The sequence below is a fragment of the Ostrea edulis genome, chromosome 1, assembly GCF_947568905.1.
Source record: "Ostrea edulis chromosome 1, xbOstEdul1.1, whole genome shotgun sequence".
Lineage (NCBI taxonomy): Eukaryota > Metazoa > Mollusca > Bivalvia > Ostreida > Ostreidae > Ostrea > Ostrea edulis.
Window position 1 is genome coordinate 29664686 of NC_079164.1, and position 16763 is coordinate 29681448.

The 16763-nt window shown below is 33.2% G+C and overlaps 1 protein-coding gene across 3 annotated transcripts in view; it reads left to right on the top strand.

The window, feature by feature from the left end:
• LOC125663931 (protein Jumonji-like) overlaps window positions 1–15052 on the top strand; it is a 43288-nt gene extending 28236 nt beyond the window's left edge. For 2 of the 3 annotated variants that reach the window (XM_048896380.2, XM_048896379.2), the window contains exons 18-22: window positions 791–973; window positions 1481–1605; window positions 3122–3299; window positions 3498–3605; window positions 14160–15052. In XM_048896380.2, the coding sequence (XP_048752337.2) occupies window positions 791–973; window positions 1481–1605; window positions 3122–3299; window positions 3498–3605; window positions 14160–14267 (702 nt within the window). In that variant the 3' untranslated portion in view covers window positions 14268–15052. Of the gene's footprint in view, window positions 1–790; window positions 974–1480; window positions 1610–3121; window positions 3300–3497; window positions 3606–14159 lie in introns of those variants that run through there. The other variant, XM_048896381.2, reaches the window with a different exon arrangement.
• Window positions 15053–16763: the final 1711 nt, after the last annotated feature.

Here is a 16763-nt window from a genome sequence, read left to right on the forward strand (position 1 = left end):
TTTTCATCGGGGGGGGGGGGGGGGGGGTTGCTCTTTGGTTGCTGAGTCTTATATATCAACTCATTATTTTGTCAACAGGTGCCTGCATATCTATGATCTATATTTCCAGATAACAAAAATCTTAAGTCACTGTAACATCACCATTTTCTGTTATAACAGACTTTCAAGCGGGCTCTTATTTTCCTAATTTTTTGACAGAGGTCCTTATTTTCCTCATTTAAGCTCTAGAATCTTACTAAAACCCTTATATTTTCATGGAAATCCTAATTCTACAATTTTTTTTCAAAATTAAAACAATTTCATTCAGCTTAGCAAAACTTGCTGAATAGTTGAAAAGTAATCAAACCAAGCCTTAGTATACTTCCAGATAGTGATTGTGTTGAATCAGTGTATTTCTATGGAGACATTTAGTGGTTATCAGCATTATTCAGCATGGATTTGTGTACCAGATATATAATAGACCACTATCTTTCTTATGGTTATGTTGAAATACTGAATACCCATGTTGATGACCACTATATGTTGTAGTATGATATTCTGTAATGGTAATTCGCTTTTGTGTTTTGTGTACATTTATATACCTGTTGGTGAGTACAGATTATCCACTTTTTTTGTATTGATAAGGAAGTTCTACCACTTATGTTTATCTAAAAAATCCTAAAATATCCTAGAAATAGCCCTTATTTATGAAGGATTTTGCCCGAAAAAGGCCCTTATTTTTGACAAAAAGTCACTTAAAAGCCTGATATGAATATATCTGTGATGTGTATTTTTGATAAACAATTAACAGGTGCCCCCTGAGATCCTCCTCCAGAAGGGGATTCACTTGAGCCGCTGCGTCCAGTCTCCACACCAGTTTGTGGTCGTTTTCCCCCGGTGTTACACAGCCGCGATCAGCTGCGGATACACACTTGCAGAATCTGCACACTTTGCAATGAAGGAGTGGATCCAGCTGGGCTTTCAAACAGCTGAGGTGTGGTGCATTATTTTGACAAAAGAAAGTTTTTATCAAACATTTAAATTTGTTAGAAGATTACTGCCTTTAGAGATTTTTACAGTGATATTAATGCTAAGGGATCAGTTCTTATGACTGTGGATTCCTCATATTAGACAAGACTTTAGTGCTGAATTTTGCAATGTGAAATATTAGACAAGACTTTAGTGCTGAATTTGGCAATGTGAAATATTAGACAAGATTTTAGTGCTGAATTTTGCAATGTGAAATATTAAACAAGACTTTAGTGCTGAATTTTGCAACAGGCTATGTCCATGTATGTTGTAATGTGAAAATACAAAATCACAACTTTAATCCAAAGCAATGCAATCATTTTTACATTAGATGTTAGTCATGCTGTTTTGTCTCTGTCAGCCTTGCAGTAATTCTTAAAATAGATGTTTTTCATGCTGTTTTGTCTCTGTCAACCTTGCAGTAATTCTTAAAATAGATGTTTTGTCATGCTGAATTCTGTTGTGACTGTAGACCCTACAGATGTGTCAGGAGCCGGAGCTGTTCTCCATGGATGAACTCATCTGTCAGATCATGGAAGACACAGCCTCGCCCCCAGACCTACTCAAGCTCAGCATTCCAGCTTTCGAACAAATCATGTAAGTACTAAAAGGATCAGAAAATGAGGACTCCACAAAGTGGGGCATCCCTTAGTAAAGTGAGAATTGGGAATTTCCTTCAAACATGATATCTTTAAAGCTTGACACACACACTCTCACATCTGCATGTAAACAGATACATTACTATATTCCTTTGTACTTCATAGCAATAGGATAGAGATGCATTTGCAGTCATTATATAAACCTCTTTTTGCAAAGTAGTTTTCTCTGGATATATTGAAATTCAGGGGACTGACCTAAATTTCTTTTTATCCAATGTTCAATATAACCATTGTTGAACTATATACATGTATTATAATGTTACTAGGGATTTCATTTTCTTTGATATAACAGATAGTTCAATATAAGTGACTTCAATATAACAGATAGTTCAATATAAGTGATTTCAATATAACGGATAGTTCAATATACATGTAAGTGACTTCAATATAACAGATAGTTCAATATAAGTGACTTCAATATAAGTGACTTCAATATAAGCGACTTCAATATAACAGATAGTTCAATATAAGTGACTTCAATATAACAGATAGTTCAATATAAGTGATTTCAATATAACGGATAGTTCAATATAAGTGACTTCAATATAACGGATAGTTCAATATAAGTGACTTTAATATAACAGATAGTTCAAGATAAGTGACTTCAATATAACAGATAGTTCGATGTAAGTGACTTTAATATAATGGATAGTTCAATATAAGTGACTTCAGGATAACAGATAGTTCATTATAAGTGACTTCAATATAACAGATAGTTCAATATAAGTGACTTCAATATAACAGATAGTTCAATATATGTGATTTCAATATAACAGATAGTTCAATATAAGTGACTTCAATATAACAGATAGTTCAATATAAGTGACTTCAATATAACAGATAGTTCGATGTAAGTGACTTTAATATAATGGATAGTTCAATATAAGTGACTTCAGGATAACAGATAGTTCATTATAAGTGACTTCAATATAACAGATAGTTCAATATAAGTGACTTCAATATAACAGATAGTTCAATATATGTGATTTCAATATAACAGATAGTTCAATATAAGTGACTTCAATATAACAGATAGTTCAATATAAGTGACTTCAATATAACAGATAGTTCGATGTAAGTGACTTTAATATAATGGATAGTTCAATATAAGTGATTTCAATATAACGGATAGTTCGATGTAAGTGACTTTAATATAACGGATAGTTCAATATAAGAGATTTCAATATAACGGATAGTTCAATATAAGTGACTTCAATATAACGGATAGTTCAATATAAGTGATTTCAATATAACAGATAGTTCGATGTAAGTGACTTCAATATAAGTGGAGTAGACTGGATCCTACTGGATACTCTTTTTCTTTTCACAGTAAAAAGATTATCTTGAATATTTGTTCACTGAATTATTTCAGATCTCAGTTGAACTGTATTTGTTGAGCAAAATTATTTCAGATCTCGGTTGAACTGTATTTGATGCGTAAAATTTAACTTCAGACACAGAGAGTTGTCCCACAGGAAGCTACTAAGTGAACATGGAGTGACTCAGAGTAAACGAATGGCCACCCCCACCAACACTCGACTGAGTCAGTCTGCGTCACGCAGGGCCTCTATTGATGCAGAGGAGTCCACTACCCGATGCGAAATAACCAAGAAAATCTGCTATCTCTCTCTGGTAAAATACTACCATGTTATGTGGAAATAGTTTCATTACTTTACATTAAAACATTCCACGAGGCTTATAAAATGCAGATTTGGAACTGAGGAGGAAATTTTAACAGTAATATGTTACCTACTTATGTGTATTTATGAAGTTTAGATTATCATGGTGTTACATGGCAGATAACTTTTAATACTGTGATATTTTGGACAGTTACTGAATACTGCCACAGACCAAACTTACTCTCTAGAGCAAGGAGTTGTACAGGCACAGAAAAAGAAGAAATTCAGGCTCTGCATCCTATACTACAGACACTCTGAGGTACAGTAGACAATCTTCATATTGTCATCTCTATTTATAGGGTAGACAGGCTTCATATTATTATCTCTATTTATAGAGTAGACTGGCTTCATATTATTATCTCTATTTATAGGGTAGACAGACTTCATATTGTCATCTCTATTTATAGGGTAGACAGACTTCATATTATCATCTCTATTTATAGGGTAGACAGGCTTTATATTATCATCTCTATTTATAGGGTAGACAGGCTTCATATTATTATCTCTATTTATAGAGTAGACTGGCTTCATATTATTATCTCTATTTATAGGGTAGACAGACTTCATATTGTCATCTCTATTTATAGGGTAGACAGACTTCATATTATCATCTCTATTTATAGGGTAGACAGGCTTTATATTATCATCTCTATTTATAGGGTAGACAGGCTTCATATTATTATCTCTATTTATAGAGTAGACTGGCTTCATATTATTATCTCTATTTATAGGGTAGACAGACTTCATATTGTCATCTCTATTTATAGGGTAGACAGGCTTCATATTATTATCTCTATTTATAGGGTAGACAGGCTTCATATTATCATCTCTATTTATAGGGTAGACAGGCTTCATATTATTATCTCTATTTATAGGGTAGACAGGCTTCATATTATTATCTCTATTTATAGAGTAGACTGGCTTCATATTGTCATCTCTATTTATAGAGTAGACAGACTTCATATTGTCATCTCTATTTATAGGGTAGACAGGCTTCATATTATTATCTCTATTTATAGGGTAGACAGGCTTCATATTATTATCTCTATTTATAGAGTAGACTGGCTTCATATTGTCATCTCTATTTATAGGGTAGACAGACTTCATATTATCATCTCTATCTGTAAAATAGACAGGCTTCATATTATTATCTGTATTTATAGAGTAGACAGGCTTCATATTATCATTTCTATTTATAGGGTAGACAGACTTCATATTATCATCTCTATTTATAGAGTAGACAGGCTTCATATTATCATTTCTATTTATAGGGTAGACAGGCTTCATATTATTATCTCTATTTATAGAGTAGACAGGCTTCATATTATCATTTCTATTTATAGGGTAGACAGGCTTCATATTATTATCTCTATTTATAGAGTAGACAGGCTTCATATTATCATCTCTATTTATAGGGTAGACAGACTTCATATTATCATCTCTATTTATAGAGTAGACTGGCTTCATATTATCATTTCTATTTATAGGGTAGACAGACTTCATATTATCATCTCTATTTATAGAGTAGACTGGCTTCATATTATCATTTCTATTTATAGGGTAGACAGACTTCATATTATCATCTCTATTTGTAAAATAGACAGGCTTCATATTATCATCTCTATTTATAGGGTAGACCGGCTTTATATTATCATCCCTATTTATAGAGTAGACAGGCTTCATATTATCATCTCTATTTATAGGGTAGACAGACTTCATATTATCATCTCTATTTATAGAGTAGACAGGCTTCATATTATCATCTCTATTATATGGACTCCAATATCAATTGATTTATAGCATATCTAAGGCTGAAAGCTCAAATGAGCTTATTAAATTGAAATTTGTCTGTATCAAACCAATGGAGCGAGTTTCAACAAAACTTATGAGAACAGGATACAATTTTATTACATGTAAAATGAAGAGTCATACTCCTTCTCAAGGGAGACAACTATCAAATATGAAAAGAGAGTGGCATTACAAAACTTCTCTTTTCTTCTTAAGAACCACTGTATCAGAAAAACCACAACTTAAAGGAAAGCTTCTTTTTACAAGTCAGTGATGGGCAATCAGAGAGAGAAAATGTCAATCAATAATCGGATTAATCAGATGCAAATTTTTGATTAATCGAAAAATAATCAAATTTCATTGATTTCAAACTTATGGCATAAATATATCAAATTTACTTTATTTTACCCTAAATTACCCTAATTAGAATAAAATTGATAGAAATTAAAAGTTAATAATCCCATACTTTCAAATTTGTTTTCCCGGGATAGGGATAGATCTCTCGACTTTTGTTGTTGTTCTTAGATGACTCAGCTTCGTCAGTTATTTTTGTTTTTAGTTACTTCGCAGCAGGAATATTCGTATTATAAAAAAAATACCAATATTGGCAATTTTTGATTTTCAAAATGACAATCGATTATTCACATCATTTCAGTTATAGCAACTGTCAATCAAATGTTGGCGATAATCGGTGCATCACTAATTGAAGTTTCTTTAAACCATGGTACTAAAGTAGAAACATAAATCCTGGATATGATACCTACGACCAACGAAATTACATGATATAATAAGAATTCCATGTATTTAATTACATGTACTCCCTGAATACTTATCACTTACTTAGTTTGTATATCAGTTGAATTCAGGTGATAAAACAGCATATGAGAAAAATACTGAGTATATTTACTTATGCAGTGATGAATATTCATTTCACTCCTGCATGTAAACAAGTTGTTTCACGCCTTACTATTTATGAGAGTTCTTCAAAGGGAAATAACTCGAATGTATCTCAAAACCGGCGTATTACATGGCCGTAAGGAAAAATCCAACTGCTCAGGTGAACAATGTGGCCCATAAATTTTTTTGTATGAATTGTTATATTGATAAGGTAAAAGCATATGTATAATTAAAGTCTTGATTTACTTTGAATTTATGTGCATACAGGTGATACCATTGGGCAATCTTGTCATGTAAAGTTATCAAATCAACCCCATATATGCATACACAACCTCAGTAGCATTGCTTTGTAAACACAAATGTCATTGACACTACTATAAAGACACATTTTCTTGTGGTTAAGAGGTGCCTTAGTTTTTTTTTCCCAACCCCACATCACTCAGAGATAGTCATAGTATATGTTTGTTATAATGACAAAACAACCACATAAACACCACATGTGCTCACCAGTGACCTCTTTAGTATTGTGTGTGAAAACAAGGTCTACCATTTTCTTTAAAAGACAAAAAAATATATCAATATTTACTAAGCCTCTAATCCCCCCCCCCCCCCCCCCCACAACTTATTGTGAGAGAAGGTATAGTAACAGAACCGTCTATGTGTGGGTGTGTATGTGTTACACCAAGCTTGTAGACACTCTACAGGCCACATTTTTTACTCAATTGATTTTGTACTTCACACGTAGCTTTGTAATCGAGAGAAAAAGAAGCCTATTGATTTTAGAGTCACTTCATAGAAAAAACTTATGTGAACATTTACTGATTACCTATATTGCGAGGGGATGCCCCACTTTACGGACATTGCGAGGGAATACCCCACTTTACGGACATTGCTAGGGGATGCCCCACTTTACCGACATTGCAAGGGGATGCCCCCTTTACCGACTTTGCCGGGGGGTGCCCCACTTTACCGACTTTGCCTGGGATGCCCCACTTTACGGACATTACGATGCAATGCCCCACTTTATGGTGATCTTGTTGGTTTTAGAAAGTTTAGGCCCATTGTGTGAACCATGATCATGAAATGTTTTTAAAAATTTTGATGTTGCAATTGCATGAAATGCAAGGCAGAATGGACAGTTTAGACGATTTTTTTATACTAACTTTGGTGAAAATATATTTGAGAGTAATAATAAATACTGGGGACAAACTAATGAATTCATTAATACCCATAATCAATTAAAGTTTAAAGTTTTAATCAAGGCAGGGAACAATAGTGGTTAAGGTTTTTACCAGTTTGATTAAAATCAGATCCTATGATCGGCTCACGTAGATCGCTATACTAGAATCTGACATAACCCCAAGAGAGAAAACTTATTACCATTAAAATTGATGGTAAATTATAATTTATATCATATTTTTTAAGATAAGGAGTAGATGTATGTTTGATATTGTGCCATTGTCATATAGTTGTGTGAAAAGTCATAGTATTAGAATAAAGTTAAGATAACAAAAGTTAGTTGTGTGAAAAGTCATAATATTAGAATAAAGTTAAGATAACAAAAGTTAGTTGTGTGAAAAGTCATAGTATTAGAATAAAGTTAAGATAACAAAAGTTAGTTGTGTGTAAAGTCATAGTATTAGAATAAAGTTAAGATAACAAAAGTTAGTTGTGTGAAAAGTCATAGTATTAGAATAAAGTTAAGGTAGTACTCTACATCATCATAATGGCTGACTTCCTTTAAAAACATGGATGAAAAAATCGATATCAGCAATATTTGTCTTTCCCTTTTCCATTAAAATACCTAGCCGAGTAGCTCAGTAGGTTTGAATACCGACTGCTGGACTGTAGGTCGCAGGTTTGAGTCCGGCAGGGGTTTTAAATTTTTTTCAGATTACCTTCTACTGAAACTGTATATTTTGACAAAATAAAGTAAATTTGAAAATTTTCAACTTCAAAATATTGTTGTACATATCCTCCACTTTTCATCTACATCAAATTTCTCAGGTGTAGCATACCTCCTTAAGATAACAAAAGTTAGTTGTGTGAAAAGTCATAGTATTAGAATAAAGTTAAGATAACAAAAGTTAGTTGTGTGAAAAGTCATAGTATTGAATAAAGTTAAGATAACAAAAGTTAGTTGTGTGAAAAGTCATAGTATTAGAATAAAGTTAAGATAACAAAAGTTGATACAGTTGTGTGTATTACAGTTAATAAATAATCATTGATTTACGTGAGAGTACATTGTGATATTGCGTAAATGTTATAAAGGTGTTCTGTTTTATTCTGTGGTATACTTTGGTAAATAAAAAGAGAGGAAGTACTCAGCATTACACAATTTGCCCCATCATAATAAATGATCTGTGACCTTGACTTTATGACAAAATTTAAACTGAACTTACTTTTGTGATATTATTACTGAATAGTCATGTTGGACTCTGGCTGAAGTTCACAATTAATCAACAGAAGCATGAGAACACAAAGATTGTATAAACTGGCCACGTATGATATCTATGGCAACTGTGTCATCTCTGGAATACCTTGTACCATAAAAAGTGTCCCTACATTTCCCATATTTGATAACATTGTTCTCATTTTATTATCACCATTTATTTCATATCTATAGTAGAAGAAGCTTAAATTATAGCTTTCAAGATGAATTTCCACAGTATTACTCAGTTTTTGTTGTCATGGCAAAAAGTAACGTCAATCTAACTTTTTAGAAAATATATACTTTATAATAGGTAAATAACATCAAAACTACATAGAAAATGCAATATTAAAGGACACATCTCATGTTTCCAAAGTATACAAAATTACATGCATTTTGTCTTCTTTATGCTTATAGTAATTAATTCTAATAGTTCGTTCGCCGAAATTTTGCGATAATTAACCACAGACTTAAATCTAAGCCCCGATTTCGAAGTAGTCACATGGTACAGTGACGTCACATGCGCCCTTCGGATTGTGAAAGTACTGTGATATATCATTAAAAACCCAGATTTTAGGGGCCTAATTTATTCACCATGGGCAACATTTAAATCAATATTGACAAATTTCCCCGAGTTTTATATGTTTTTGCCACCAGTGCATACAAATAGCGATGTAAATACCCAAATATAATGAGGAAAGCGAGTATGAAATCGGCGGCAATATTGCGAGTAAATAATGTTTATATGAGTCGCTGTCTACAAACTGTTTGTGGATGTTATTCCTTTATACATCTGTAATTTGCGCTGTTTTTCTAAAATAAATAGTGCAATCATTATTTATTTTTGGATTAGACAAATTATAATACCTTACATTGATGACATCTAGGTGGCCCTAAGCCAAACTACTGTCACGGGTGCATTTCGGAAAGAAAGAAAAAAAACCACGCAAATCAATAAAAATAATCAAATTTAAAGTGAAAATCACATTATTTTATTTTGTTAAAGCAATCCTATTATTATTGTTTAATTGTGAACAGCACGTCGTTATAGGAAGTGGGAGCACGGCGTTATACTGACGCACTCTTGACAGATTTTACGAGTTCAATGAGGAAATAATTTTATAATTCAATTTAAAGTTAGGAAATACAATATTCTATTACTTATATAATTAAAAGTTCAATTATTTCGTATCTTTAAATTTTGTTGTAAATCTACCAGTTGGTAGAAAATGAGAGCACGTCAAGTTACATTGTATATGTTGTTACAAGGTGAAGGTCAGTTGAACCGAGTGTGTATTGAATTTGAAGAGCAAATCAGAATGTATGCTATAGGCCTACCAGTGCTTATAACTTTGATATATCCATTTTCTCGCAGTTTATCAGGGTCTCTGTCCAAGCGGTTTTTGAAAAAGTGACTTGGTGCTTGTTATTAAGTTAAAGTTCTTGCTCCAACAAAAAATTATCCACGTCTTTCTTCTCGTACCTTCCTTCGAAAAATTGAAAAATACTCAGTCTAAATCCTTTCTACCGACAACTAGTACACCCGAGCACGGCACAAAACATCGCCATGCAATATTATTCACAAGCCGTTAACGTGATAATTGGTTTTTTGTCGATTAAATCTAATCTGTTTATGAAAAGGCTAATAGATGTTTTCAAACCCGAGGACGCATATGACGTCACAGATAATGGGGCATAAAATAGCTGCATATCGCAAGATTTGAATTTCATCGCTTTCAAACTCGAAAACTACGCAAAATAATTCATTTAAAACACATTTAAAGTAGTTTTAGGCATGAAAAGAATTAATTTTGCTGAAAAAGTTTAGAAACATGCGTTGTGTCCTTTAAATGTTGCTAATTTACAGAAAATGCACTAATTACTCTGCTATGTAAGGAGTTCTGCCACTTTATTTGAAATTGAATGTTATATGGAGGGTACATGACTCCTCCTACAGTTTTCAAGCGAGGGCTCTTATTTTACAGAGTGTTTGCTTGAAGATGTGTATGTGCAAGGATTTTGATATTGTTCCATTCTTTGAGAAAATTACACATTGAACTTATTCAGTTTTGAGGAAATATTACAAAGTGAGTAAGTACATGCACATGGTTAGTCCATTGAACTCTTTAACCCCTTACATGGTAGATAGGCATTTTTATGCATCTCCGATAGAGCATGTGGAGGATTTATTTGAAGTCTGAAAATAAGGGTCATAATATGCAACCAACAGGGGGAAAAAAATCAACAAACAAAACAAGAGGTACTGTGAGCAATGCTCACTAAGAATACCCCCCCCCCCCCCCCCCAATCTCCCAAAGGGTGTTGTTAATAGGTATAAATTACCTCTTTCCTGAGTGTAAAAATAAGGTAGAAGAAAATGGAAGATATATTCCGAACACAAATCCATGGTATAAACCTATAATTATGAGGTCAAAGGTCAAAGTCATAAAGAGGTCATGAATGTACATGACACATAGTCTCATGGTGATACACCCATGTCTTATGGTATGACTATATCAAAACCCTATAATCAATTTTGACCTTAAGGTCAAAGTTCAAGGTCATATAGGGGTCATGAAGATACCCGACACATCGTCTCATGGTGATACACTCATGTGTCAAATATGGTATGCCTATGTCAAAGACCAAAGAAGTTATAGCCCGGAAACGAATCCTAATTTTGACCTTGAAGTCAAGGGTCAAGGTCATATAGAGGTCATGAAGGTACTCAACACATCGTCTCATGGTGATCCACCTGTGTGCCAAATATGGTATGCCTATGTCAAAGACCAAAGAAGTTATGGCCCGGACACGAATCTGCACAGACAGACAGACGGACAGAGTGATTCCTATATACCCCCCTGAACTTCGTTCGCGGGGGGTATAAAAATTCTTATCAGAATTTATGGTAAATATTATATTTTAAATGAAGACCTTTGTAATCAACTTGAAGATTACATTATTGGAAGGAGTTTGATTCCTAACAATTTTCTGATTTTCTTCGATGTTTGAAAAAAATTCAGTTTGTTGAACTCAGTCAATTTCGGGGAAATATTTTGCACACAGAGCCCTAGGTTTGTCCATCTACCTTCTATCACAGTTATTTAACTAAGACCTTTTATTCATATGATGCAAAAAAGTAGCTTGATGATTGCTGATACTACCCGGAGTACAGTTCTACAAATCATGGCTTAATAAAAACACCCTACACAAGTTTGTAACGGTTGTATTATGCACCATTTCTGGTACTCTTATTTAATATTTGACCACTTCCTCATCATCATAGGAAACGGCAACTGTTGCTTAATGTGTATGTCTTCAAGATCAAGGCAGAGAAATTGTTGTCAATACAAATTTTAACCATTGTTGGGCATTGTGTTTTCACAAATATCAGATGGAGAATATCACAATAAACTTATAAAAAGTACTAACCCACTGACATCCCCTTTATATGAAATTCGTGTGACATGTCATCAAAACATTCTCTTCATTTATAGGTACACTTGTTGTTCTGAATAAAATGGATGCAAGGTTCACTAAAAAAATGTTGTCTATATAGTTTGTTATAGCAATTTTTAGTTCTTCTGCTCAAAGAGCTAATGCTATGGCCATTTGTGCAGTGTTGTAAACTTTTTAGAAAAAGGGCTATAACTCAAGAACCCCTTGGCCAATTTTTTTCAAATTTGTTACAGGGTATCATTGGCCCAAGGGCTTTCATACATACTAAATAGAGGGATGTGACCCTTTAACAAGGGGAGATAATCAGGAAAATACAAACAAAAGTAGTGGTTGCTAAAAAATCTTCTTCTTAAGAACCACTGGGCAGATTATCACCAAACTTACACATAAGGATGAGGATATGTTGTAGATTAAAAATTGTTCAAGGCATTACCCTGGGGCAAAGGGCGTGGTCTCAAGGTCACTTCAAAGTTGACCTAAATTTATATTTCCTTAAATCTTTGATATTTTAGTCATTATAAGGACTAGGATCATCAAATTTTGACAGTTGATGCATCTTAGGACCTTGTGTCAAGTTGTCTCAAAAGTAGGTCAAGGTGACCTACTTTTTGAATTTTGCAGGTATTTATTTTAAAATTAATTTTGATGCATATCTTGGACACTTTGAAGCCTATGATCATCAAAACTTGTCAGTTGATGGATCATGGGACCTTGAAATGCGTCAACTGAAAAATAGGTCACCGTGACCTACTTTCTGAATTTTATGGCTTATCATTTATAGATATATTTTAAGTTGTTATTTCAAATACCGAGAGGTTTAGAATCATCAAATCTTGTAAGTTGATGCATCTTGAGGCCTTGAAACATATTTATAAAAAAAGTAGGTCACAGTGACCTACTTTTTGAATTTTGCAGATATTCAAATTTCACATTTTCAATTTTAGATGCATATTTTGGGCACTGTAAAACCTAGGATCATCAAACTTTGTCAGTTGATGCGTCTTCAGTCTTCGGTTTGTGTCGACCAAAAAGTAGGTCACCGTGACGTATTTTGGTATTTGACAGCTAAATTACTATATTTCAGACACTATTTGACCTACAATCATCAAACTTTGTCAGTTGATGCATCTTGAGTCTTTGGAGTGTATCGACCAAAAAGTAGGTCACTGTGACCTACTTTTGGCATTTGACAGTTATATTTATATATTTCAGTCACTAATTGACCTACAATCATCAAACTTTGACAGTTGATGCATCTTGAGTCTACAGAGTGTATCGACCAAAAAGTAGGTCACCTTGACCTATTTTTGGAATTTAACGGCTATATTTATTTTCAGATACTATTTGACCTACAGTCATCAAACTTTGTCAGTTGTTGGGTCTTGCATGTTCGAAGGGTTTCGACCAAAAAGTAGGTCAACTTGACCTACTTTTGGAATTGGACGGCTATATTTATATATTTCAGATACTATTTGACCTACAGTCATCAAACTTTGTCAGTTGTTGGGTCTTGCATGTTTGAAGGGTGTTGACGAAAAAGTAGGTCACCTTGACCTACTTTTGGAATTGGACGGCTATATTTATATATTTCAGATACTATTTGACCTACAGTCATCAAACTTTGTCAGTTGATGCGTCTTGCATGTTCAAAGGGTGTCGACCAAAAAGTAGGTCACTGTGACCTACTTTTGGAATTGGAAGGCTATATTTATATAATTCAGATACTATTTGACCTACAGTCATCAAACTTTGTCAGTTGTTGGGTCTTGCATGTTTGAAGGGTGTTGATGAAAAAGTAGGTCACCATGACCTACTTTTGGAATTGGACGGCTATATTTATATATTTCAGATACTATTTGACCTACAGTCATCAAACTTTGTCAGTTGATGGGTCTTGCATGTTCGGAGTTTACTGACCAAAAAGTAGGTCACCATGACCTACGATTGGAATTTGACAGCTATATTTCAATATTCAGATACTAATTGGCTTAAAATCATCAAACTTTGTCAGTTGATATTTCTTGGGTTCTCAAAATGTGTAAACCAAAAAGTAGGTCACATTGACCTACTTTTTTGAATTCTTAGGTTTTAACTTAAGATTTAGAATACTAAGAGGCTAAGAATAGAAATGGTGGAGTTGTACAATTTATTAGAAGAGCGATTCTAGGCCCTTGGGCCTCTTGTTATTAATGGAAACAATATGGTTAATAGCACTTAAAATTTTCTGCTTTACTTCAGGAGGAACTTAAAAAGACTCTGGAGGATGCAAAGGCGAGGCTTTCCAATATGTCGTCTCCCGAGGCAGCTCCTATACAGAGGAGGAAGTCGCGGAAATCTGAGACGTGAGCGCTGAGAAGATTCACTTTATAGGAATCTCTGTTCATCCAAACCTTGAGCTGGCAACACTCTATTTGATTAATATGAGCTTCATGTGTAAAGTCATACGTTTTGTGTAAAAATGTACGTGTTTGTAGATTTCGGAAATTGAATATCATGCCAGGGTAGGGGGTGGACTACGATATAGTATTGGGAATACGTGTATTTATATAGAACACCTGTGAATGTACTGTATGTCTGGATAAAATCCTCCCAGTATGACGTATAATAGAACAATGACAGTGTTGTTGACTGTTGATGACAGTGTTGTTGACTGTTCCTGCTTTACACAACTTTATCTGTTGTCTGCCGTAATTAAGATTGCTTGTGATATCAGATATCCACTTCAATCTGACGATCTGCAATAGGTGTTTTTAAAGAGAGGTAAAGTTTTTAAAAGTCATTGTGTGTGCAATGTATGAAGAGTACAAATTTTTACTTTGGAATGAAATATGGCAGCAGTCTCAATGTTTTTAATACATTTATTTTACGGCATCTAATCCCAAAATCTTTTATATTTTTAAATAGTTTTACACTTGAAAATAAGTAGGCAAATGCCTAATACATGTTCCTTTGTACATGTTTTTAGAAATGGATTTTCCCCCATGACATGATATCAAATTTTATGATGTATTTTACTATAAGTGTACCTACACTATAATTATTGTTTAATTATTTTTTAATTGATGTGCAATGTTGTTGTGACTTCTATGTTGTCAACAAAATTTAAATAAAACTTTTTAAAAATCTTTCAAGCAGTTTTAAAGTTCAGTTTTTATGTCCATCCAATACATGAAATGATATATAAATGTACTTGTCATGACTGTGCAGGGCTAGAAATAATCATTTTCATTCACTGGTCACTTGGGCTATCAACTTGATTTTACTGGTCAATTGATAACTTTTACTGTCCCGTCGGACCAGTTGATATGAAAATGACTGACCCAATTTTCATGAGTAGGCCTGCATGCATGTAGTATCTTGTTTATTCAGACTAGCATCAATAGCGGTTTTAAAAAATGCAATAATCTTGCTATTCATGTTTTTCACTTAGAAAACAGTCAGCGTCATCTTCATCTTTCTTGTCATTTGTGAAAGTGTAATGTCACTGAATTACGAAAACATTGCAAAAGTAGACAGCTACTTCTAAGGCACTTAAAATTAACTTGCCCCAAGGGCACATGTTCTTTACAAATCACTAGCCCAAATCCATAAATTACTGGCCCCGGACCATCTACTGTATTATTTCAAGCTCTGTTGTGTTATAAATTTCATGTAAGAAATAATGATATTGGGTGCTTAAGGTAGCTCATTACACTAAATTTTTATTTAATAGATCGTTAAAATGCCTCTTGTGAAGTATGATTTCACCACCGAAAGAGTGATGCAAGCTCTCAAGTATTTTATATGAATTTTTTTGTGATTTATCCTGGAATGATAAAAAACGTACTTTGTTTGCAAATAAGATACTCTAGAGTACAAATTTCGCTGTGGTTTGATGCATAATATGAGTATCTAAGAAAACATGCCTAAACGACTCGGACATTCTAATTTTTTAAATAACAAATGTTTATGAAAATTGAAAACGTTATTATGTTTCCAAGAAAGGTATTGTTTAAGTGTGAATTCTTCTCCTTCCTGACCATAATTTTTTGTCTTTTGACATAAGCCTTTGATATTTGGTATGTTGGTAAGTTTAATTTACTGTCATATGTTCACAACACTGTTCCTTGGTTGAAGCACATATAGGTGATTGTTATGTACCGTAACTCTTAATTTTCAACTTTAGAGACGATCCGTAGTGTTTAAAAAAAACTATGGAAAATGGAAGGGGAGACATCAGTTTTACTGTGCTAAAACAATTTTTCCTAGTTTGCTCACATTTTTTAAATCTATGGATAAAATCTTCAAAAAACATGTCAGGTAGAAAAGAGATATATCGCTGAAATGAAATGGACAAAATTCAGAATTACGATTTTTCAAATTTGAACCAAGCCCAATCGGAATTATAAAAAAGTAGTCATAGAGAACATTGTAATCAGAAAACTACATTCTCTTGAAGTATTTATAAAGGAAACTACTGTCCTGATGAACAGTGCCTACAATTGGCAACAATATGATTAATTTAGTAACTTTCAATTTTGATCGGGTTCGGTACTTTTTTCTCTCGTACATATATGAATATATTGATTATCTCAGAAATTTGGTCATTCGTTTCAAATTTCTTTTTATAATATATTTCTTCCATATATCTCATGTCTTTTGAAGATTTTATCTGTAGATTTAGAAAATATTAAATAACATTTTTATTTTTCATAAAAAAAAAAATTCGAACAGTTATATCTGAATCTTTTAGGCATGTTTTATTAGATATTTATATCATACACCAAATCACAGCAAAAATTAGACTCAAGAATCTCTTATTTGCAAACAAAACACCTTTTTTATCATTCCATGAAAAATAAA